The following is a 23,415-nucleotide window of genomic DNA, read 5'->3' on the forward strand; positions in this document are numbered from 1 at the left end:
TCGTGCGCGTGCTCGATCTCTCTCTTGTGCGCGTGCTCTCTCTCTCCCTCTCGTGCGCGTGCTCGCTCTCTCCCTCTCGTGCATGTGCTCGCTCTCTCCCTCTCGTGCGTGTGCTCTCTCTCCCTCTCGTGCGTGTGCTCGCTCTCCCTCTCGTGCGTGTGCTCGCTCTCCCTCTCATGCGTGTGCTCGCTCTCCCTCTCGTGCATGCGTTCTCTCTCTCTCTCCCGTGCGTGCGTTCTCTCTCTCTCTCCCGTTAGTGCGTTCTCTCTCTCTCTCCCGTGCGTGCGTTCTCGCTCTCGCTCTCTCTCGTGCGTGCTTTCTCGCTCTCGCTGTCTCTCGTGCGTGCGTGCGTTCTCGCTCTCGCTCGCTCTCGTGCGTGCGTTCTCGCTCTCTCTCTCTCTCTCGTGCGTGCGTTCTCGCTCTCGTGCGTGTTCGCGCTCTCTCTCTCTCGCTCTCGTGCGTGCGCTCGCTCTCTCTCCCCCTCGTGCATGCGCTCTCCCCTTCGTGCGTGCACTCTCCCCCTTGTGCGTGCGCTCTCCCTCTCGTGCGTGCGCTCTCCCTCTCGTGCGTGCGCTCCCTCTCTCGTGCGCGTGCTCTCTCTCTCTCGTGCGCGTGCTCTCTCTCTCTCGTGCGCGTTCTCTCTCTCCCTCTCGTGCGCGTGCTCTCTCTCTCTCTCGTGCGCGTGCTCTCTCTCTCTCGTGCGCGTGCTCTCTCTCTCTCGTGCGCATGCTCTCTCTCTCTCTCGTGCGCGTGCTCTCTCTCTCTCTCTCGTGCGCGTGCTCTCTCTCTCTCGTGCGCGTGCTCTCTCTCGTGCGCGTGCTCTCTCTCTCGTGCGTGTGCTTGCTCTCTCGCACGTGTGCTCGCACGCGCTCTCTCTCGTGCGTGTGCTCTCTCCCCCCCCTCTCGTGCGTGTGTTCTCTCTCTCCCTCCCTCTCGTGCGTGTGTTCTCTCTCTCCCTCGCTCTCGTGCGTGTGTTCTCTCTCTCCCTCGCTCTCGTGCGTGTGTTCTCTCTCTCCCTCGCTCTCGTGCGTGTGTTCTCTCACTCTCTCTCTCTCTCTCTCTCTCTCTCTCGTGCGTGTGCTCTCTTTCTCTCTCGTGCGTGTGCTCTCTCTCGTGCGTGTGTTCTCTCTCTCTCGTGCATGTCCTCGCTCTCCCTCTCGTGCGTGCGTTCTCTCTCTCTCTCCCGTGCGTGCGTTCTCTCTCTCTCTCCCGTGCGTGCGTTCTCTCTCTTTCTCCCGTGCGTGCGTTCTCTCTCTCTCTCTCCCGTGCGTGCGTTCTCGCTCTCGTTCTCACTCGTGCGTGCGTTCTCGCTCTTGCTCTCTCTCGTGCGTGCGTGCGTTCTCGCTCTCGCTCTCTCTCGTGCGTGCGTTCTCGCTCTCGTGCGTGTTCGCGCTCTCTCTCTCGCTCTCGTGCGTGCGTTTGCGCTCTCTCTCGTGCGTTCGTTCTCTCGTGCGTGCGTTCGTTCTCTCGTGCGTGCGTTTGTCCTCTCTCGTGCGTGCGTTCTCTCTCTCGTGCGTGCGTTCTCGCTCTCTCGTGCGTGCGTTACTCGCTCTCTCTATTGCGTGCGTTCTCGCTCTCTATTGCGTGCGTTCTCGCTCTCGCTCTCTATTGCGTGCGCTCTCGCTCTCTCTCGTGCGTGCGCTCTCGCTCTCTTTCGTGCGTGCGTTCTCGCTCTCGCTCTCTCTCGTGCGTGCGTTCTCGCTCTCGCTCTCGTGCGTGCGTTCTCGCTCTCTCGTCCGTGCGTTCTCGCTCTCTCGTGCGTGCGTTCTCGCTCTCTCTCATGCGTGCATTCGCGCTCTCTCTCCCTCTTGTGCGTGCGTTCGCGCGCGCGCTCTCTCTCTCGTGCGTGCGTTCTCGCTCTCTCATGCGTGCGTTCTCGCTCTCTCGTGCGTGCGTTCTCGCTCTCTCGTGCGTGCGTTCTCGCTCTCTCGTGCGTGCGTCCTCGCTCGCTCTTTTGCGTGCATTCTCGCTCTCTTGCGTGCGTTCTCGCTCGCTCTCTTGCGTGCGTTCTCGCTCTCTTGCGTGCGTTCTCGCTCTCTCTCTTGCGTGCGTTCTCGCTCTCGCTCTCTCTCTTGCGTGCGTTCTCGCTCTCGCTCTCTCTCTTGCGTGCGTTCTCGCTCTCGCTCTTGCTCTCTCTCGTGCGTGCGTTCTCGCTCGCTCTTTTGCGTGCATTCTCGCTCTCTTGCGTGCGTTCTCGCTCGCTCTCTTGCGTGCGTTCTCGCTCTCTTGCGTGCGTTCTCGCTCTCTCTCTTGCGTGTGCTCTCTCCCCCCCCTCTCGTGCGTGCGTTCTCGCTCTCGTGCGTGCGTTTTCGCTCTCTCTCGTCCGTGCATTCTCGCTCTCTCTCGTCCGTGCGTTCTCGCTCTCTCTCTCATGCGTGTGTTCGCGCTCTCTCTCTCGCTCTTTCTCATGCGTGTGTTCTCTCTCCCTCTCCGTCTCGTGCATGTGTTCTCTCTCTCTCGTGCGTGTGTTCTCCCTCTCTCGTGCGTGTGTTCTCTCTCGTGCGTGTTTTCTCTCTCTCGTGCATGTGCTCTCTCTCCTCTCTCTCTCTCTCTCTCTCTCCCGTGCGTGAATTTTCTCACTCCCTCTCGTGCGCGTGCTCTCTCTCTCCCTCTCGTGCGTGTGCTTGCTCTCTCCCTCTCGTGCGTGTGCTCGCTCTCCCTCTCATGCGTGTGCTCGCTCTCCCTCTCGTGCGCGTGCTCGATCTCTCTCTCGTGCGCGTGCTCTCTCTCTCCCTCTCGTGCGCGTGCTCGCTCTCTCCCTCTCGTGCATGTGCTCGCTCTCTCCCTCTCGTGCGTGTGCTCTCTCTCCCTCTCGTGCGTGTGCTCGCTCTCCCTCTCGTGCGTGTGCTCGCTCTCCCTCTCATGCGTGTGCTCGCTCTCCCTCTCGTGCATGCGTTCTCTCTCTCTCTCCCGTGCGTGCGTTCTCTCTCTCTCTCCCGTTAGTGCGTTCTCTCTCTCTCTCCCGTGCGTGCGTTCTCGCTCTCGCTCTCTCTCGTGCGTGCTTTCTCGCTCTCGCTCTCTCTCGTGCGTGCGTGCGTTCTCGCTCTCGCTCGCTCTCGTGCGTGCGTTCTCGCTCTCTCTCTCTCTCTCGTGCGTGCGTTCTCGCTCTCGTGCGTGTTCGCGCTCTCTCTCTCGCTCTCGTGCGTGCGCTCGCTCTCTCTCCCCCTCGTGCATGCGCTCTCCCCTTCGTGCGTGCACTCTCCCCCTTGTGCGTGCGCTCTCCCTCTCGTGCGTGCGCTCCCTCTCTCGTGCGCGTGCTCTCTCTCTCTCGTGCGCGTGCTCTCTCTCTCTCGTGCGCGTTCTCTCTCTCCCTCTCGTGCGCGTGCTCTCTCTCTCTCTCGTGCGCGTGCTCTCTCTCTCTCGTGCGCGTGCTCTCTCTCTCTCTCGTGCGCGTGCTCTCTCTCTCTCTCTCGTGCGCGTGCTCTCTCTCTCTCGTGCGCGTGCTCTCTCTCGTGCGCGTGCTCTCTCTCTCGTGCGTGTGCTTGCTCTCTCGCACGTGTGCTCGCACGCGCTCTCTCTCGTGCGTGTGCTCTCTCCCCCCCCTCTCGTGCGTGTGTTCTCTCTCTCCCTCCCTCTCGTGCGTGTGTTCTCTCTCTCCCTCGCTCTCGTGCGTGTGTTCTCTCTCTCCCTCGCTTTCGTGCGTGTGTTCTCTCTCTCCCTCGCTCTCGTGCGTGTGTTCTCTCACTCTCTCTCTCTCTCTCTCTCTCTCTCGTGCGTGTGCTCTCTTTCTCTCTCGTGCGTGTGCTCTCTCTCGTGCGTGTGTTCTCTCTCTCGTGCGTGTGCTCGCTCTCTCTCTCGTGCGTGTGCTCGCTCTCTCTCTCGTGCATGTGCTCGCTCTCTCGTGCGTGTGCTCGCTCTCTCTCTCGTGCGTGTGCTCACTCTCTCGTGCGTGTGCTCGCTCTCTCTCTCGTGCGTGTGCTCGCTCTCTCTCTCGTGCATGTGCTCGCTCTCACTCTCGTGCGTGTGCTCGCTCTCTCGTGCGTGTGCTCGCTCTCTCTCTCGTGCGTGTGCTCGCTCTCTCTCTCGTGCGTGTGCTTGCTCTCTCTCTCGTGCATGTGCTCGCTCGCGCTCTCTCTCTCGTCCGTGTGCTCGCTCGCGCTCTCTCTCTCGTGCGCGTTCTCTCTCTCTCTCTCATGCGTGTTCTCTCTCTCTCTCGTGCATGTTCTCTCTCGTGCGTGTTCTCTCTCTCTCTCCCTCTCGTGCGTGTGCTCTCTCTCTCCCTCTCGTGCGCGTGCCCTCTCTCTCCCTCTCGTGCGTGTGCTTGCTCTCTCCCTCTCGTGCGTGTGCTCGCTCTCTCCCTCTCGTGCGTGTGCTCGCTCTCCCTCTCGTGCGTGTGCTCGCTCTCCCTCTCGTGCGTGTGCTCGCTCTCCCTCTCGTGCGCGTGCTCGCTCTCCCTCTCGTGCGTGTGCTCGCTCTCTCCCTCTCGTGCGTGTGCTCTCTCTCTCCCTCTCGTGCGTGTGCTCGCTCTCCCTCTCGTGCGTGTGCTCGCTCTCCCTCTCGTGCGTGTGCTCGCTCTCCCTCTCGTGCGTGTGCTCGCTCTCCCTCTCGTGCGTGTGCTCGCTCTCCCTCTCGTGCGTGTGCTTGCTCTCTCTCTCGTGCATGTGCTCGCTCGCGCTCTCTCTCTCGTCCGTGTGCTCGCTCGCGCTCTCTCTCTCGTGCGTGTTCTCTCTCTCTCTCATGCGTGTTCTCTCTCTCTCTCGTGCATGTTCTCTCTCGTGCGTGTTCTCTCTCTCTCTCCCTCTCGTGCGTGTGCTCTCTCTCTCCCTCTCGTGCGCGTGCTCTCTCACTCCCTCTCGTGCGCGTGCTCTCTCTCTCCCTCTCGTGCGTGTGCTTGCTCTCTCCCTCTCGTGCGTGTGCTCGCTCTCTCCCTCTCGTGCGTGTGCTCGCTCTCCCTCTCGTGCGTGTGCTCGCTCTCCCTCTCGTGCGTGTGCTCGCTCTCTCTCGTGCGCGTGCTCGCTCTCCCTCTCGTGCGTGTGCTCGCTCTCTCCCTCTCGTGCATGTGCTCTCTCTCTCCCTCTCGTGCGTGTGCTCGCTCTCCCTCTCGTGCGTGTGCTCGCTCTCCCTCTCGTGCGTGTGCTCGCTCTCCCGCTCGTGCGTGCGTTCTCTCTCTCGTGCGTGCGTTCTCTCTCTCTCTCCCGTGCGTGCGTTCTCTCTCTCTCTCCCGAGTGTGCGCTCTCGCTCTCGCTCTCTCTCGTGCGTGCGTTCTCGCTCTCGCTCTCTCTCGTGCGTGCGTGCGTTCTCGCTCTCGCTCTCTCTCGTGCGTGCGTTCTCGCTCTCGCTCTCTCGTGCGTGCGTTCTCGCTCTCGTGCGTGTTCGCACTCTCTCTCTCTCGCTCTCGTGCGTGTGTTCGCGCTCTCTCTCGTGCGTTCGTTCTCTCGTGCGTGCGTTTGTCCTCTCTCGTGCGTGCGTTCTCGCTCTCTCGTGCGTGCGTTCTCGCTCTCTCGTGCGTGCGTTACTCGCTCTCTCTATTGCGTGCGTTCTCGCTCTCTATTGCGTGCGTTCTCGCTCTCGCTCTCTCTATTACGTGCGCTCTCGCTCTCTCTCGTGCGTGCGTTCTCGCTCTCGCTCTCTCTCGTGCGTGCGTTCTCGCTCTCTCGTGCGTGCGTTCTTGCTCTCTCGTCCGTGCGTTCTCGCTCTCTCTCCCTCTCTCTCATGCGTGCGTTCGCGCTCTCTCTCCCTCTCTCTCGTGCGTGCGTTCGCGCGCGCGCTCTCCCTCTCGTGCGTGTGCTCGCTCTCCCTCTCGTGCGTGTGCTCGCTCTCCCTCTCATGCGTGTGCTCGCTCTCCCTCTCGTGCGTGTCCTCGCTCGCCCTCTCGTGCGTGCGTTCTCTCTCTCGTGCGTGCGTTCTCTCTCTCTCTCCCGTGCGTGCGTTCTCTCTCTCTCCCGAGTGTGCGCTCTCGCTCTCGCTCTCTCTCGTGCGTGCGTTCTCGCTCTCGCTCTCTCTCGTGCGTGCGTGCGTTCTCGCTCTCGCTCTCTCTCGTGCGTGCGTTCTCGCTCTCGCTCTCTCGTGCGTGCGTTCTCGCTCTCGTGCGTGTTCGCGCTCTCTCTCTCGCTCTCGTGCGTGTGTTCGCGCTCTCTCTCGTGCGTTCGTTCTCTCGTGCGTGCGTTTGTCCTCTCTCGTGCGTGCGTTCTCGCTCTCTCGTGCGTGCGTTCTCGCTCTCTCGTGCGTGCGTTACTCGCTCTCTCTATTGCGTGCGTTCTCGCTCTCTATTGCGTGCGTTCTCGCTCTCGCTCTCTCTATTGCGTGCGCTCTCGCTCTCTCTCGTGCGTGCGTTCTCGCTCTCGCTCTCTCTCGTGCGTGCGTTCTCGCTCTCTCGTGCGTGCGTTCTTGCTCTCTCGTCCGTGCGTTCTCGCTCTCTCTCCCTCTCTCTCATGCGTGCGTTCGCGCTCTCTCTCCCTCTCTCTCGTGCGTGCGTTCGCGCGCGCGCTCTCTCTCTCGTGCGTGCGTTCTCGCTCTCTCTCGTGCGTGCGTTCTCGCTCGCTCTTTTGCGTGGGTTCTCGCTCTCTTGCGTGCGTTCTCGCTCTCTTTCTTGCGTGCGTTCTCGCTCTCTCTCTTGCGTGCGTTCTCGCTCTCGCTCTCTCTCGTGCATGCGTTCTCGCTCTCGTTCTCTCTCGTGCGTGCGTTCTCACTCTCGTGCGTGCGTTTTCGCTCTCTCTCGTCCGTGCATTCTCGCTCTCTCTCGTCCGTGCGTTCTCGCTCTCTCTCTCGTGCGTGTGTTCGCGCTCTCTCTCGCTCTTTCTCATGCGTGTGTTCTCTCTCCCTCTCCCTCTCGTGCATGTGTTCTCTCTCTCTCGTGCGTGTGTTCTCCCTCTCTCGTGCGTGTGTTCTCTCTCTCTCGTGCGTGTTTTCTCTCTCACTCTTGTGCATGTGCTCTCTCTCCTCTCTCTCTCTCTCCCGTGCGTGAATTCTCTCTCTCCCTCTCTCTCATGCGTGCGTTCGCGCTCTCTCTCCCTCTCTCTCGTGCGTGCGTTCGCGCGCGCGCTCTCTCTCTCTCGTGCGTGCGTTCTCGCTCTCTCTCGTGCGTGCGTTCTCGCTCTCTCTCGTGCGTGCGTTCTCGCTCGCTCTTTTGCGTGGGTTCTCGCTCTCTTGCGTGCGTTCTCGCTCTCTCTCTTGCGTGCGTTCTCGCTCTCTCTCTTGCGTGCGTTCTCGCTCTCTCTCTTGCGTGCGTTCTCGCTCTCGCTCTCTCTCGTGCATGCGTTCTCGCTCTCGTTCGTGCGTTTTCGCTCTCTCTCGTCCGTGCATTCTCGCTCTCTCTCGTCCGTGCGTTCTCGCTCTCTCTCTCGTGCGTGTGTTCGCGCTCTCTCTCGCTCTTTCTCATGCGTGTGTTCTCTCTCCCTCTCCCTCTCGTGCATGTGTTCTCTCTCTCTCGTGCGTGTGTTCTCCCTCTCTCGTGCGTGTGTTCTCTCTCTCTCGTGCGTGTTTTCTCTCTCTCTCTTGTGCATGTGCTCTCTCTCCTCTCTCTCTCTCTCCCGTGCGTGAATTCTCTCTCTCCCTCTCTCGTGCGTGTGTTCTCTCCCTCCCTCTCTCTCGTGCGTGTGTTCTCTCCCTCCCTCTCTCTCGTGCGTGTGTTCTCTCTCTCCCTCGCTCTCGTGCGTGTGTTCTCTCTCTCCCACTCTCTCCTGTGCGTGTGTTCTCTCTCTCTCTCCCGTGCGTGTGTTCTCTCTCTCTCTCTCTCGCTCTCGTGCGTGTGTTCTCTCTCTCTCCCTCTCTCTCTCTCTCTCTCCATCTCTCTCTCTCGTGCGTGTGTTCTCTCTCTCTCTCTTTTTCTCAAGCGTGTGTTTGTTCTCTCGTGCGTGTGTTTGTTCTCTCTCTCTCTCTCTCTCTCTCTCTCTCGTGCGTGTGTTCTCTCTCTCCCTCTCTCTCGTGCGTGTGTTCTCTCTCTCCCTCTCTCTCGTGCGTGTGTTCTCTCTCTCCCCCTCTCTCGTGCGTGTGTTCTCTCTCTCCCTCTCTCTCGTGCGTGTGTTCTCACTCTCGCTCTCTCGCTCTCGTGCATGTGTTCTCTCTCTCTCTCGCGCGTGTTCTCTCTCTCTCTCGCGTGTTCTCTCTCTCTCTCGCGTGTTCTCTCTCTCTCGTGCGTGTGTTCTCTCTCTCGCTCTCTCGCTCTCGTGCGTGTGTTCTCTCTCTCTCGTGCATGTGTTCTCTCTCTCTTTTTCTCATGCGTGTGTTTGTTCTCTCGTGCGTGTGTTTGTTCTCTCTCTCTCTCTCTCTCTCTCTCTCGTGCGTGTGTTCTCTCCCTCTCTCTCGTGCGTGTGTTCTCTCTCTCCCTCTCTCTCGTGCGTGTGTTCTCTCTCTCCCTCTCTCTCGTGCATGTGTTCTCTCTCTCTCTCTCGTGCGTGTGTTCTCTCTCTCGCTCTCGTGCATGTGTTCACTCTCTCTCTCTCGCGTGTTCTCTCTCTCTCTCTCTCTCTCATGCGTGTGTTCTCTCTCTCTCTCTCTTGCGTGTGCTCTCCCTCGCTCTCGTGCGTGTGTTCTCTCTCTCGTGCGTGCGTTCTCTCTCTCTCTCCCGTGCGTGCGTTCTCTCTCTCTCTCCCGAGTGTGCGCTCTCGCTCTCGCTCTCTCTCGTGCGTGCGTTCTCGCTCTCGCTCTCTCTCGTGCGTGCGTGCGTTCTCGCTCTCGCTCTCTCTCGTGCGTGCGTTCTCGCTCTCGCTCTCTCGTGCGTGCGTTCTCGCTCTCGTGCGTGTTCGCGCTCTCTCTCTCTCTCGCTCTCGTGCGTGTGTTCGCGCTCTCTCTCGTGCGTTCGTTCTCTCGTGCGTGCGTTTGTCCTCTCTCGTGCGTGCGTTCTCGCTCTCTCGTGCGTGCGTTCTCGCTCTCTCGTGCGTGCGTTACTCGCTCTCTCTATTGCGTGCGTTCTCGCTCTCTATTGCGTGCGTTCTCGCTCTCGCTCTCTCTATTACGTGCGCTCTCGCTCTCTCTCGTGCGTGCGTTCTCGCTCTCGCTCTCTCTCGTGCGTGCGTTCTCGCTCTCTCGTGCGTGCGTTCTTGCTCTCTCGTCCGTGCGTTCTCGCTCTCTCTCCCTCTCTCTCATGCGTGCGTTCGCGCTCTCTCTCCCTCTCTCTCGTGCGTGCGTTCGCGCGCGCGCTCTCCCTCTCGTGCGTGTGCTCGCTCTCCCTCTCGTGCGTGTGCTCGCTCTCCCTCTCATGCGTGTGCTCGCTCTCCCTCTCGTGCGTGTCCTCGCTCGCCCTCTCGTGCGTGCGTTCTCTCTCTCGTGCGTGCGTTCTCTCTCTCTCTCCCGTGCGTGCGTTCTCTCTCTCTCTCCCGAGTGTGCGCTCTCGCTCTCGCTCTCTCTCGTGCGTGCGTTCTCGCTCTCGCTCTCTCTCGTGCGTGCGTGCGTTCTCGCTCTCGCTCTCTCGTGCGTGCGTGCGTTCTCGCTCTCGCTCTCTCTCGTGCGTGCGTTCTCGCTCTCGCTCTCTCGTGCGTGCGTTCTCGCTCTCGTGCGTGTTCGCGCTCTCTCTCTCGCTCTCGTGCGTGTGTTCGCGCTCTCTCTCGTGCGTTCGTTCTCTCGTGCGTGCGTTTGTCCTCTCTCGTGCGTGCGTTCTCGCTCTCTCGTGCGTGCGTTCTCGCTCTCTATTGCGTGCGTTCTCGCTCTCTATTGCGTGCGTTCTCGCTCTCTATTGCGTGCGTTCTCGCTCTCGCTCTCTCTATTGCGTGCGCTCTCGCTCTCTCTCGTGCGTGCGTTCTCGCTCTCGCTCTCTCTCGTGCGTGCGTTCTCGCTCTCTCGTGCGTGCGTTCTTGCTCTCTCGTCCGTGCGTTCTCGCTCTCTCTCCCTCTCTCTCATGCGTGCGTTCGCGCTCTCTCTCCCTCTCTCTCGTGCGTGCGTTCGCGCGCGCGCTCTCTCTCTCGTGCGTGCGTTCTCGCTCTCTCTCGTGCGTGCGTTCTCGCTCGCTCTTTTGCGTGGGTTCTCGCTCTCTTGCGTGCGTTCTCGCTCTCTTGCGTGCGTTCTCGCTCTCTCTCTTGCGTGCGTTCTCGCTCTCGCTCTCTCTCGTGCATGCGTTCTCGCTCTCGTTCTCTCTCGTGCGTGCGTTCTCGCTCTCGTGCGTGCGTTTTCGCTCTCTCTCGTGCGTGCATTCTCGCTCTCTCTCGTCCGTGCGTTCTCGCTCTCTCTCTCGTGCGTGTGTTCGCGCTCTCTCTCGCTCTTTCTCATGCGTGTGTTCTCTCTCCCTCTCCCTCTCGTGCATGTGTTCTCTCTCTCTCGTGCGTGTGTTCTCCCTCTCTCGTGCGTGTGTTCTCTCTCTCTCGTGCGTGTTTTCTCTCTCACTCTTGTGCATGTGCTCTCTCTCCTCTCTCTCTCTCTCCCGTGCGTGAATTCTCTCTCTCCCTCTCTCTCATGCGTGCGTTCGCGCTCTCTCTCCCTCTCTCTCGTGCGTGCGTTCGCGCGCGCGCTCTCTCTCTCGTGCGTGCGTTCTCGCTCTCTCTCGTGCGTGCGTTCTCGCTCTCTCTCGTGCGTGCGTTCTCGCTCGCTCTTTTGCGTGGGTTCTCGCTCTCTTGCGTGCGTTCTCGCTCTCTCTCTTGCGTGCGTTCTCGCTCTCTCTCTTGCGTGCGTTCTCGCTCTCGCTCTCTCTCGTGCATGCGTTCTCGCTCTCGTTCTCTCTCGTGCGTGCGTTCTCGCTCTCGTGCGTGCGTTTTCGCTCTCTCTCGTCCGTGCATTCTCGCTCTCTCTCGTCCGTGCGTTCTCGCTCTCTCTCTCGTGCGTGTGTTCGCGCTCTCTCTCGCTCTTTCTCATGCGTGTGTTCTCTCTCCCTCTCCCTCTCGTGCATGTGTTCTCTCTCTCTCGTGCGTGTGTTCTCCCTCTCTCGTGCGTGTGTTCTCTCTCTCTCGTGCGTGTTTTCTCTCTCTCTCTTGTGCATGTGCTCTCTCTCCTCTCTCTCTCTCTCCCGTGCGTGAATTCTCTCTCTCCCTCTCTCGTGCGTGTGTTCTCTCCCTCCCTCTCTCTCGTGCGTGTGTTCTCTCCCTCCCTCTCTCTCGTGCGTGTGTTCTCTCTCTCCCTCGCTCTCGTGCGTGTGTTCTCTCTCTCCCCCTCTCTCCTGTGCGTGTGTTCTCTCTCTCTCTCCCGTGCGTGTGTTCTCTCTCTCTCTCTCTCGCTCTCGTGCGTGTGTTCTCTCTCTCTCCCTCTCTCTCTCTCTCTCTATCTCTCTCTCTCGTGCGTGTGTTCTCTCTCTCTTTTTCTCATGCGTGTGTTTGTTCTCTCGTGCGTGTGTTTGTTCTCTCTCTCTCTCTCTCTCTCTCTCTCGTGCGTGTGTTCTCTCTCTCCCTCTCTCTCGTGCGTGTGTTCTCTCTCTCCCTCTCTCTCGTGCGTGTGTTCTCTCTCTCCCCCTCTCTCGTGCGTGTGTTCTCTCTCTCCCTCTCTCTCGTGCGTGTGTTCTCACTCTCGCTCTCTCGCTCTCGTGCATGTGTTCTCTCTCTCGCGCGTGTTCTCTCTCTCTCTCGCGTGTTCTCTCTCTCTCTCTCGCGTGTTCTCTCTCTCTCGTGCGTGTGTTCTCTCTCTCGCTCTCTCGCTCTCGTGCGTGTGTTCTCTCTCTCTCGTGCATGTGTTCTCTCTCTCTTTTTCTCATGCGTGTGTTTGTTCTCTCGTGCGTGTGTTTGTTCTCTCTCTCTCTCTCTCTCTCTCTCGTGCGTGTGTTCTCTCCCTCTCTCTCGTGCGTGTGTTCTCTCTCTCCCTCTCTCTCGTGCGTGTGTTCTCTCTCTCCCTCTCTCTCGTGCATGTGTTCTCTCTCTCTCTCTCTCGTGCGTGTGTTCTCTCTCTCGCTCTCTCGCTCTCGTGCATGTGTTCACTCTCTCTCTCTCGCGTGTTCTCTCTCTCTCTCTCTCTCTCATGCGTGTGTTCTCTCTCTCTCTCATGCGTGTGTTCTCTCTCTCTCTCTCTTGCGTGTGCTCTCCCTCGCTCTCGTGCGTGTGTTCTCTCTCTCTCGCTCTCGTGCGTGTGTTCTCTCTCTCGCGTGTTCTCTCTCTCTCTCGTGCGTGTGTTCTCCCTCTCTCGTGCGCGTGCTCTCTCTCTCTCTCGTGCGCGTGCTCTCTCTCTCTCTCGTGCGCGTGCTCTCTCTCTCTCTCGTGCGCGTTCTCTCTCTCCCTCTCGTGCGCGTGCTCTCTCTCTCTCGTGCGCGTGCTCTCTCTCTCTCGTGCGCGTGCTCTCTCTCTCTCTCGTGCGCGTGCTCTCTCTCTCTTGTGCGCGTGCTCTCTCTCTCTCTCGTGCGCGTGTTCTCTCTCTCGTGCGTGTGCTCGCTCTCTCGTGCGTGTGCTCGCTCTCTCGCACGTGTGCTCGCACGCGCTCTCTCTCGTGCGTGTGCTCTCTCCCCCCCCTCGTGCGTGTGTTCTCTCCCCCCCCTCGTGCGTGTGTTCTCTCTCTCCCTCCCTCTCGTGCGTGTGTTCTCTCCCTCCCTCTCGTGCGTGTGTTCTCTCACTCTCTCTCTCTCTCTCGTGCGTGTGCTCTCTTTCTCTCTCGTGCGTGTGCTCTCTCTCGTGCGTGTGCTCGCTCTCTCTTGCGTGTGCTCGCTCTCTCTTGCGTGTGCTCGCTCTCTCTTGCGTGTGCTCGCTCTCTCGTGCGTGTGCTCGCTCTCTCTCTCGTGCGTGTGCTCGCTCTCTCGTGCGTGTGCTCGCTCTCTCTCTCGTGCGTGTGCTCGCTCTCTCGTGCGTGTGCTCGCTCTCTCTCTCGTGCGTGTGCTCGCTCTCTCGTGCGTGTGCTCGCTCTCTCTCGTGCGTGTGCTCGCTCTCTCTCTCGTGCGCGTGCTCGCTCTCCCTCTCGTGCGTGTGCTCGCTCTCTCCCTCTCGTGCGTGTGCTCTCTCTCTCCCTCTCGTGCGTGTGCTCGCTCTCCCTCTCGTGCGTGTGCTCGCTCTCCCTCTCGTGCGTGTGCTCGCTCTCCCTCTCGTGCGTGTGCTCGCTCTCCCTCTCGTGCGTGTGCTCGCTCTCCCTCTCGTGCGTGTGCTCGCTCTCCCGCTCGTGCGTGTCCTCGCTCGCCCTCTCGTGCGTGCGTTCTCTCTCTCGTGCGTGCGTTCTCTCTCTCTCCCGTGCGTGCGTTCTCTCTCTCTCTCCCGAGTGTGCGCTCTCGCTCTCGCTCTCTCTCGTGCGTGCGTGCGTTCTCGCTCTCGCTCTCTCTCGTGCGTGCGTTCTCACTCTCGCTCTCTCGTGCGTGCGTTCTCGCTCTCGTGCGTGTTCGCGCTCTCTCTCTCTCTCGCTCTCGTGCGTGTGTTCGCGCTCTCTCTCGTGCGTTCGTTCTCTCGTGTGTGCGTTTGTCCTCTCTCGTGCGTGCGTTCTCGCTCTCTCGTGCGTGCGTTACTCGCTCTCTCTATTGCGTGCGTTCTCGCTCTCTATTGCGTGCGTTCTCGCTCTCGCTCTCTATTACGTGCGCTCTCGCTCTCTCTCGTGCGTGCATTCTCGCTCTCGCTCTCTCTCGTGCGTGCGTTCTCGCTCTCTCGTGCGTGCGTTCTTGCTCTCTCGTCCGTGCGTTCTCGCTCTCTCTCCCTCTCTCTCATGCGTGCGTTCGCGCTCTCTCTCCCTCTCTCTCGTGCGTGCGTTCGCGCGCGCGCTCTCCCTCTCGTGCGTGTGCTCGCTCTCCCTCTCGTGCGTGTGCTCGCTCTCCCTCTCATGCGTGTGCTCGCTCTCCCTCTCGTGCGTGTCCTCGCTCGCCCTCTCGTGCGTGCGTTCTCTCTCTCGTGCGTGCGTTCTCTCTCTCTCTCCCGTGCGTGCGTTCTCTCTCTCTCTCCCGAGTGTGCGCTCTCGCTCTCGCTCTCTCTCGTGCGTGCGTTCTCGCTCTCGCTCTCTCTCGTGCGTGCGTGCGTTCTCGCTCTCGCTCTCTCTCGTGCGTGCGTTCTCGCTCTCGCTCTCTCGTGCATGCGTTCTCGCTCTCGTGCGTGTTCGCGCTCTCTCTCTCTCTCGCTCTCGTGCGTGTGTTCGCGCTCTCTCTCGTGCGTTCGTTCTCTCGTGCGTGCGTTTGTCCTCTCTCGTGCGTGCGTTCTCGCTCTCTCGTGCGTGCGTTCTCGCTCTCTCGTGCGTGCGTTACTCGCTCTCTCTATTGCGTGCGTTCTCGCTCTCTATTGCGTGCGTTCTCGCTCTCGCTCTCTCTATTGCGTGCGCTCTCGCTCTCTCTCGTGCGTGCGTTCTCGCTCTCGCTCTCTCTCGTGCGTGCGTTCTCGCTCTCTCGTGCATGCGTTCTTGCTCTCTCGTCCGTGCGTTCTCGCTCTCTCTCCCTCTCTCTCATGCGTGCGTTCGCGCTCTCTCTCCCTCTCTCTCGTGCGTGCGTTCGCGCGCGCGCTCTCTCTCTCGTGCGTGCGTTCTCGCTCTCTCGTGCGTGCGTTCTCGCTCTCTCTCGTGCGTGCGTTCTCGCTCGCTCTTTTGCGTGGGTTCTCGCTCTCTTGCGTGCGTTCTCGCTCTCTCTCTTGCGTGCGTTCTCGCTCTCTCTCTTGCGTGCGTTCTCGCTCTCGCTCTCTCTCGTGCATGCGTTCTCGCTCTCGTTCTCTCTCGTGCGTGCGTTCTCGCTCTCGTGCGTGCGTTTTCGCTCTCTCTCGTCCGTGCATTCTCGCTCTCTCTCGTCCGTGCGTTCTCGCTCTCTCTCTCGTGCGTGTGTTCGCGCTCTCTCTCGCTCTTTCTCATGCGTGTGTTCTCTCTCCCTCTCCCTCTCGTGCATGTGTTCTCTCTCTCTCGTGCGTGTGTTCTCCCTCTCTCGTGCGTGTGTTCTCTCTCTCGTGCGTGTTTTCTCTCTCTCTCTCGTGCATGTGCTCTCTCTCCCTCTCTCGTGCGTGTGTTCTCTCCCTCCCTCTCTCTCGTGCGTGTGTTCTCTCCCTCCCTCTCTCTCGTGCGTGTGTTCTCTCTCTCCCTCGCTCTCGTGCGTGTGTTCTCTCTCTCCCCCTCTCTCCCGTGCATGTGTTCTCTCTCTCTCTCCCGTGCGTGTGTTCTCTCTCTCTCTCTCGCTCTCGTGCGTGTGTTCTCTCTCTCTCCCTCTCTCTCTCTCTCTCTATCTCTCTCTCTCGTGCGTGTGTTCTCTCTCTCTCTCTTTTTCTCATGCGTGTGTTTGTTCTCTCGTGCGTGTGTTTGTTCTCTCTCTCTCTCTCTCTCGTGCGTGTGTTCTCTCTCTCCCTCTCTCTCGTGCGTGTGTTCTCTCTCTCCCTCTCTCTCGTGCGTGTGTTCTCTCTCTCCCCCTCTCTCGTGCGTGTGTTCTCTCTCTCCCTCTCTCTCGTGCGTGTGTTCTCACTCTCGCTCTCTCGCTCTCGTGCATGTGTTCTCTCTCTCTCTCGCGCGTGTTCTCTCTCTCTCTCGCGTGTTCTCTCTCTCTCTCTTGCGTGTGTTCTCTCTCTCGCTCTCTCGCTCTCGTGCGTGTGTTCTCTCTCTCTCGTGCATGTGTTCTCTCTCTCTTTTTCTCATGCGTGTGTTTGTTCTCTCGTGCGTGTGTTTGTTCTCTCTCTCTCTCTCTCTCTCTCTCTCGTGCGTGTGTTCTCTCCCTCCCTCTCGTGCGTGTGTTCTCTCTCTCCCTCTCGTGCGTGTGTTCTCTCTCTCCCTCTCTCTCGTGCATGTGTTCTCTCTCTCCCTCTCTCTCGTGCGTGTGTTCTCTCTCTCGCTCTCTCGCATGTGTTCACTCTCTCTCTCTCGCGTGTTCTCTCTCTCTCTCTCTCTCTCATGCGTGTGTTCTCTCTCTCTCTCTCTTGCGTGTGCTCTCTCTCGCTCTCGTGCGTGTGTTCTCTCTCTCTCGCTCTCGTGCGTGTGTTCTCTCTCTCGCGTGTTCTCTCTCTCTCGTGCGTGTGTTCTCCCTCTCTCGTGCGCGTGCTCTCTCTCTCTCTCGTGCGCGTGCTCTCTCTCTCGTGCGCGTTCTCTCTATTCCCTCTCGTGCGCGTGCTCTCTCTCTCTCGTGCGCGTGCTCTCTCTCTCTCGTGCGCGTGCTCTCTCTCTCTCTCTCGTGCGCGTGCTCTCTCTCTCTCGTGCGCGTGCTCTCTCTCTCTCGTGTGTGTGCTCGCTCTCTCGTGCGTGTGCTCGCTCTCTCGCACGTGTGCTCGCACGCGCTCTCTCTCGTGCGTGTGCTCTCTCCCCCCCTCGTGCGTGTGTTCTCTCCCCCCCCTCGTGCGTGTGTTCTCTCTCTCCCTCCCTCTCGTGCGTGTGTTCTCTCTCTCCCTCGCTCTCGTGCGTGTGTTCTCTCACTCTCTCTCTATCTCTCTCTCGTGCGTGTGCTCTCCTTCTCTCTCGTGCGTGTGCTCTCTCTCGTGCGTGTGCTCGCTCTCTCTTGCGTGTGCTCGCTCTCTCTTGCGTGTGCTCGCTCTCTCTCTCGTGCGTGTGCTCGCTCTCTCTCTCGTGCGTGTGCTCGCTCTCTCTCTCGTGCGTGTGCTCGCTCTCTCGTGCGTGTGCTCGCTCTCTCGTGCGTGTGCTCGCTCTCTCTCGTGCGTGTGCTCGCTCTCTCGTGCGTGTGCTCGCTCTCTCTCGTGCGTGTGCTCGCTCTCTCTCGTGCGTGTGCTCGCTCTCTCGTGCGTGTGCTCGCTCTCTCTCTCGTGCGTGTGCTCGCTCTCTCTCTCGTGCGTGTGCTCGCTCTCTCTCTCGTGCGTGTGCTCGCTCTCTCTCTCGTGCGTGTGCTCGCTCTCTCTCGTGCATGTGCTCGCTCGCGCTCTCTCTCTCGTGCGTGTGCTCGCTCGCGCTCTCTCTCTCCGTGTGCTCGCTCGCGCTCTCTCTCTCGTGCGTGTTCTCTCTCTCTCTCGTGCATGTTCTCTCTCTCTCGTGCATGTTCTCTCTCGTGCGTGTTCTCTCTCTCTCCCTCTCGTGCGTGTGCTCTCTCTCTCTCGTGCGCGTGCTCTCTCACTCCCTCTCGTGCGCATGCTCTCTCACTCCCTCTCGTGCGCGTGCTCTCTCTCTCCCTCTCGTGCGTGTGCTTGCTCTCTCCCTCTCGTGCATGTGCTCGCTCTCTCCCTCTCGTGCGTGTGCTCGCTCTCCCTCTCGTGCTTGTGCTCGCTCTCTCTCGTGCGCGTGCTTGCTCTCTCTCTCGTGCGCATGCTCTCTCTCTCCCTCTCGTGCGCGTGCTCTCTCTCTCCCTCTTGTGCGCGTGCTCGCTCTCTCCCTCTCGTGCGTGTGCTCGCTCTCTCCCTCTCGTGCGTGTGCTCGCTCTCTCCCTCTCGTGCGTGTGCTCGCTCTCTCCCTCTCGTGCGTGTGCTCTCTCTTCCTCTCGTGCGTGTGCTCGCTCTCCCTCTCGTGCGTGTGCTCGCTCTCCCTCTCGTGCGTGTGCTCTCTCTCTCCCTCTCGTGCGTGTGCTCGCTCTCCCTCTCGTGCGTGTGCTCGCTCTCCCTCTCGTGCGTGTCCTCGCTCGCCCTCTCGTGCGTACGTTCTCTCTCTCTCTCCCGTGCGTGCGTTCTCTCTCTCCCGTGCGTGCGTTCTCTCTCTCTCTCCCGTGCGTGCGCTCTCGCTCTCGCTCTCTCTCGTGCGTGCGTTCTCGCTCTCGTTCTCTCTCGTGCGTGCGTGCGTTCTCGCTCTCGCTCTCTCTCGTGCGTGCGTTCTCGCTCTCGCTCTCTCTCGTGCGTGCGTTCTCGCTCTCGCTCTCTCTCGTGCGTGCGTTCTCGCTCTCGTGCGTGTTCGCGCTCTCTCTCTCTCTCGCTCTCGTGCGTGTGTTCGCGCTCTCTCTCGTGCGTTCGTTCTCTCGTGCGTGCGTTTGTCCTCTCGTGCGTGCGTTCTCGCTCTCTCGTGCGTGCGTTCTCGCTCTCTCGTGCGTGCGTTACTCGCTCTCTCTATTGCGTGCGTTCTCGCTCTATTGCGTGCGTTCTCGCTCTCGCTCTCTCTATTGCGTGCGCTCTCGCTCTCTCTCGTGCGTGCGTTCTCGCTCTCGCTCTCTCTCGTGCGTGCGTTCTCGCTCTCGCTCTCGTGCGTGCGTTCTTGCTCTCTCGTCCGTGCGTTCTCGCTCTCTCGTCCGTGCGTTCTCGCTCTCTCGTGCGTGCGTTCTCGCTCTCTCTCCCTCTCTCTCATGCGTGCGTTCGCTCCCTCTCTCTCGTGCGTGCGTTCGCGCGTGCGCTCTCTCTCTCGTGCGTGCGTTCTCGCTCTCTCTCGTGCGTGCGTTCTCGCTCTCTCTCGTGCGTGCGTTCTCGCTCTCTCTCGTGCGTGCGTTCTCGCTCGCTCTTTTGCGTGGGTTCTCGCTCTCTTGCGTGCGTTCTCGCTCTCTCTCTTGCGTGCGTTCTCGCTCTCTCTCTTGCGTGCGTTCTCGCTCTCGCTCTCTCTCGTGCATGCGTTCTCGCTCTCGTTCTCTCTCGTGCGTGCGTTCTCGCTCTTGTGCGTGCATTCTCGCTCTCTCTCGTCCGTGCGTTCTCGCTCTCTCGTGCGTGTGTTCGCGCTCTCTCTCTCGCTCTTTCTCATGCGTGTGTTCTCTCTCCCTCTCCCTCTCGTGCATGTGTTCTCTCTCTCTCGTGCATGTGTTCTCCCTCTCTCGTGCGTGTGTTCTCTCTCTCTCGTGCGTGTTTTCTCTCTCTCTCTCGTGCATGTGCTCTCTCTCCTCTCTCTCTCTCTCTCTCTCTCCCCCGTGCGTGAATTCTCTCTCTCCCTCTCTCGTGCGTGTGTTCTCTCCCTCCCTCTCTCTCGTGCGTGTGTTCTCTCTCTCCCTCGCTCTCGTGCGTGTGTTCTCTCTCTCCCTCTCTCTCCCGTGCGTGTGTTCTCTCTCTCGCTCTCGTGCGTGTGTTCTCTCTCTCTCCCTCTCTCTCTATCTCTCTCTCTCGTGCGTGTGTTCTCTCTCTCTCTTTTTCTCATGCGTGTGTTTGTTCTCTCGTGCGTGTGTTTGTTCTCTCTCTCTCTCTCGTGCGTGTGTTCTCTCTCTCCCTCTCTCGTGCATGTGTTCTCTCTCTCCCTCTCTCTCGTGCGTGTGTTCTCTCTCTCGTGCGTGTGTTCTCTCTCTCCCTCTCTCTCGTGCGTGTGTTCTCACTCTCGCTCTCTCGCTCTCGTGCATGTGTTCTCTCTCTCTCTCTCTCTCGCGTGTTCTCTCTCTCTCGCGTGTTCTCTCTCTCTCTCTCGTGCGTGTGTTCTCTCTCTTGCGTGTGTTCGCTCTCTCGCTCTCGTGCGTGTGTTCTCTCTCTCTCGTGCATGTGTTCTCTCTCTCTTTTTCTCATGCGTGTGTTTGTTCTCTCGTGCGTGTGTTTGTTCTCTCTCTCTCTCTCTCTCTCGTGCGTGTGTTCTCTCCCTCTCTCTCGTGCGTGTGTTCTCTCTCTCCCTCTCTCTCGTGCATGTGTTCTCTCTCTCCCTCTCTCTCGTGCGTGTGTTCTCTCTCTCGCTCTCGTGCATGTGTTCTCTCTCTCGCGTGTTCTCTCTCTCTCTCTCTCGTGCGTGTGTTCTCTCTCTCTCTCTTGCGTGTGTTCTCTCTCTCGCTCTCGTGCGTGTGTTCTCTCTCTCCCTCTCTCTCGTGCATGTGTTCTCTCTCTCCCTCTCTCTCGTGCGTGTGTTCTCTCTCTCGCTCTCTCGCTCTCGTGCATGTGTTCTCTCTCTCTCTCCCGTGCGTGCGCTCTCGCTCTCGCTCTCTCTCGTGCGTGCGTTCTCGCTCTCGTTCTCTCTCGTGCGTGCGTGCGTTCTCGCTCTCGCTCTCTCTCGTGCGTGCGTTCTCGCTCTCGCTCTCTCTCGTGCGTGCGTTCTCGCTCTCGTGCGTGTTCGCGCTCTCTCTCTCTCTCTCGCTCTCGTGCGTGTGTTCGCGCTCTCTCTCGTGCGTTCGTTCTCTCGTGCGTGCGTTTGTCCTCTCGTGCGTGCGTTCTCGCTCTCTCGTGCGTGCGTTCTCGCTCTCTCGTGCGTGCGTTACTCGCTCTCTCTATTGCGTGCGTTCTCGCTCTATTGCGTGCGTTCTCGCTCTCGCTCTCTCTATTGCGTGCGCTCTCGCTCTCTCTCGTGCGTGCGTTCTCGCTCTCGCTCTCTCTCGTGCGTGCGTTCTCGCTCTCGCTCTCGTGCGTGCGTTCTTGCTCTCTCGTCCGTGCGTTCTCGCTCTCTCGTGCGTGCGTTCTCGCTCTCTCTCCCTCTCTCTCATGCGTGCGTTCGCTCCCTCTCTCTCGTGCGTGCGTTCGCGCGTGCGCTCTCTCTCTCGTGCGTGCGTTCTCGCTCTCTCTCGTGCGTGCGTTCTCGCTCTCTCTCGTGCGTGCGTTCTCGCTCTCTCTCGTGCGTGCGTTCTCGCTCGCTCTTTTGCGTGGGTTCTCGCTCTCTTGCGTGCGTTCTCGCTCTCTCTCTTGCGTGCGTTCTCGCTCTCTCTCTTGCGTGCGTTCTCGCTCTCGCTCTCTCTCGTGCATGCGTTCTCGCTCTCGTTCTCTCTCGTGCGTGCGTTCTCGCTCTTGTGCGTGCATTCTCGCTCTCTCTCGTCCGTGCGTTCTCGCTCTCTCGTGCGTGTGTTCGCGCTCTCTCTCTCGCTCTTTCTCATGCGTGTGTTCTCTCTCCCTCTCCCTCTCGTGCATGTGTTCTCTCTCTCTCGTGCATGTGTTCTCCCTCTCTCGTGCGTGTGTTCTCTCTCTCTCGTGCGTGTTTTCTCTCTCTCTCTCGTGCATGTGCTCTCTCTCCTCTCTCTCTCTCTCTCTCCCCCGTGCGTGAATTCTCTCTCTCCCTCTCTCGTGCGTGTGTTCTCTCCCTCCCTCTCTCTCGTGCGTGTGTTCTCTCTCTCCCTCGCTCTCGTGCGTGTGTTCTCTCTCTCCCTCTCTCTCCCGTGCGTGTGTTCTCTCTCTCTCTCCCGTGCGTGTGTTCTCTCTCTCTCGCTCTCGTGCGTGTGTTCTCTCTCTCTCCCTCTCTCTCTATCTCTCTCTCTCGTGCGTGTGTTCTCTCTCTCTCTTTTTCTCATGCGTGTGTTTGTTCTCTCGTGCGTGTGTTTGTTCTCTCTCTCTCTCTCGTGCGTGTGTTCTCTCTCTCCCTCTCTCGTGCATGTGTTCTCTCTCTCCCTCTCTCTCGTGCGTGTGTTCTCTCTCTCGTGCGTGTGTTCTCTCTCTCCCTCTCTCTCGTGCGTGTGTTCTCACTCTCGCTCTCTCGCTCTCGTGCATGTGTTCTCTCTCTCTCTCTCTCTCGCGTGTTCTCTCTCTCTCGCGTGTTCTCTCTCTCTCTCTCGTGCGTGTGTTCTCTCTCTTGCGTGTGTTCGCTCTCTCGCTCTCGTGCGTGTGTTCTCTCTCTCTCGTGCATGTGTTCTCTCTCTCTTTTTCTCATGCGTGTGTTTGTTCTCTCGTGCGTGTGTTTGTTCTCTCTCTCTCTCTCTCTCTCGTGCATGTGTTCTCTCCCTCTCTCTCGTGCGTGTGTTCTCTCTCTCCCTCTCTCTCGTGCATGTGTTCTCTCTCTCCCTCTCTCTCGTGCGTGTGTTCTCTCTCTCGCTCTCGTGCGTGTGTTCTCTCTCTCGCTCTCTCGCTCTCGTGCATGTGTTCACTCTCTCTCTCTCGCGTGTTCTCTCTCTCTCTCTCTCTCTCATGCGTGTGTTCTCTCTCTCTCTCTCTTGCGTGTGCTCTCCCTCGCTCTCGTGCGTGTGTTCTCTCTCTCGTGCGTGCGTTCTCTCTCTCTCTCCCGTGCGTGCGTTCTCTCTCTCTCTCCCGAGTGTGCGCTCTCGCTCTCGCTCTCTCTCGTGCGTGCGTTCTCGCTCTCGCTCTCTCTCGTGCGTGCGTGCGTTCTCGCTCTCGCTCTCTCTCGTGCGTGCGTTCTCTCTCTCTCTCGTGCGTGTGTTCTATCTCTCTCTCGTGCGTGTGTTCTCTCTCTCTCTCTCTCTCTCGTGCGTGTGTTTGTTCTCTCTCTCGTGCGTGTGTTTGTTCTCTCTCTCGTGCATGTGTTTGTTCCCTCTCTCCCTCTCTCTCGTGCGTGTGTTTGTTCTCTCTCTCCCTCTCTCTCGTGCGCGTGTTCTCTCTCTCCCTCTCGTGCGCGTGTTCTCTCTCTCCCTCTCTCTCGTGCGTGTTCTCTCTCTCCCTCTCGTGCGTGTGTTCTCTCTCTCTCTCTCGTGCGTGTGTTCTCTCTTTCTCACTCTCTCTCTCTTGCGTGTGTTCTCTCTCTCCTGCGTGTGTTCTCTCTCTCCCTCGCTCTCGTGCGTGTGTTCTCTCTCTCTCTCTCCCGTGCGTGTGTTCTCTCTCTCTCTCGCTCTCGTGCGTGTGTTCTCTCTCTCTCTCGTGCGTGTGTTTGTTCTCTCTCTCTCTCTCCCTCTCTCTCATGCGTGTGTTCTCTCTCTCCCTCTCTCTCGTGCGTGTGTTCTCTCTCTCCCTCTCTCTCTTGTGTGTGTTCTCTCTCTCACTCTCGCGCGCGCGTCCTCTCTCTCTCACTCTCGCGCGCGCGTCCTCTCTCTCTCACTCTCTCGCGCGCGTCCTCTCTCTCTCACTCTCTCGCGCGCGAGAGTGAGAGAGAGGACGCGCGCGCGAGAGTGAGAGAGAGAGGACGCGCGCGCGAGAGTGAGAGAGAGAGGACGCGCGCGCGAGAGTGAGAGAGAGGACGCGCGCGCGAGAGTGAGAGAGAGGACGCGCGCGCGAGAGTGAGAGAGAGAGGACGCGCGCGCGAGAGTGAGAGAGAGGACGCGCGCGCGAGAGTGAGAGAGAGAGGACGCGCGCGAGAGTGAGAGAGAGAGGACGCGCGCGCGAGAGTGAGAGAGAGAGGACGCGCGCGCGAGAGTGAGAGAGAGAGGACGCGCGCGCGAGAGTGAGAGAGAGAGGACGCGCGCGCGAGAGTGAGAGAGAGAGAGGGCGCGCGCGCGCGAGAGTGAGAGAGAGAGGACGCGCGCGCGAGAGTGAGAGAGAGGACGCGCGCGCGAGAGTGAGAGAGAGAGGACGCGCGCGCGAGAGTGAGAGAGAGAGGACGCGCGCGCGTCCTCTCTCTCACTCTCGCGCACGCGTCCTCTCTCTCTCACTCTCGCGCGCGCGCCCTCTCTCTCTCTCACTCTCGCGCGCGCGTCCTCTCTCTCTCACTCTCGCGCGCGCGTCCTCTCTCTCTCACTCTCGCGCGCGCGTCCTCTCTCTCTCACTCTCGCGCGCGCGTCCTCTCTCTCTCACTCTCGCGCGCGCGTCCTCTCTCTCTCACTCTCGCGCGCGCGTCCTCTCTCTCTCACTCTCGCGCGCGCGTCCTCTCTCTCACTCTCACGCGCGCGTCCTCTCTCTCTCACTCTCGCGCGCGCGCCCTCTCTCTCTCTCACTCTCGCGCGCGCGTCCTCTCTCTCTCACTCTCGCGCGCGCGTCCTCTCTCTCTCACTCTCGTGCGCGCGTCCTCTCTCTCTCACTCTCGCGCGCGCGTCCTCTCTCTCTCACTCTCGCGCGCGCGTCCTCTCTCTCACTCTCGCGCGCGCGTCCTCTCTCTCTCACTCTCGCGCGCGCGTCCTCTCTCTCACTCTCGCGCGCGCGTCCTCTCTCTCACTCTCGCGCGCGCGTCCTCTCTCTCTCACTCTCGCGCGCGCGTCCTCTCTCTCTCACTCTCGCGCGCGCGTCCTCTCTCTCTCACTCTCGCGCGCGCGTCCTCTCTCTCACTCTCGCGCGCGCGTCCTCTCTCTCTCACTCTCGCGCGCGCGTCCTC

General features: G+C 60.1%; 2 protein-coding genes across 2 annotated transcripts in view; one reads left to right on the forward strand and one right to left on the reverse strand.

The window, feature by feature from the left end:
- The window catches only part of LOC137303903 (RNA-binding protein 25-like), a gene marked incomplete at its 5' end in the record, with an annotated part of 56,712 nt that extends 39,202 nt beyond the window's left edge, over positions 1 to 17,510 (reverse strand). Inside the window, 6 exons of the mRNA XM_067972319.1 lie at positions 7,774 to 7,844; positions 9,755 to 9,801; positions 11,992 to 12,057; positions 14,319 to 14,411; positions 15,561 to 15,613; positions 17,420 to 17,510. Of these exons, the coding sequence (XP_067828420.1) occupies positions 7,774 to 7,844; positions 9,755 to 9,801; positions 11,992 to 12,057; positions 14,319 to 14,411; positions 15,561 to 15,613; positions 17,420 to 17,510 (421 nt within the window). The remainder of the gene's footprint in view (positions 1 to 7,773; positions 7,845 to 9,754; positions 9,802 to 11,991; positions 12,058 to 14,318; positions 14,412 to 15,560; positions 15,614 to 17,419) is intronic.
- Positions 1 to 23,415, forward strand: part of kat6b (K(lysine) acetyltransferase 6B) — a 212,973-nt gene that overhangs the window by 94,073 nt on the left and 95,485 nt on the right. The window lies entirely within an intron of this gene.

This window comes from Heptranchias perlo, chromosome 36 (assembly GCF_035084215.1).
Source record: "Heptranchias perlo isolate sHepPer1 chromosome 36, sHepPer1.hap1, whole genome shotgun sequence".
Classification (NCBI taxonomy): Eukaryota; Metazoa; Chordata; class Chondrichthyes; order Hexanchiformes; family Hexanchidae; genus Heptranchias; species Heptranchias perlo.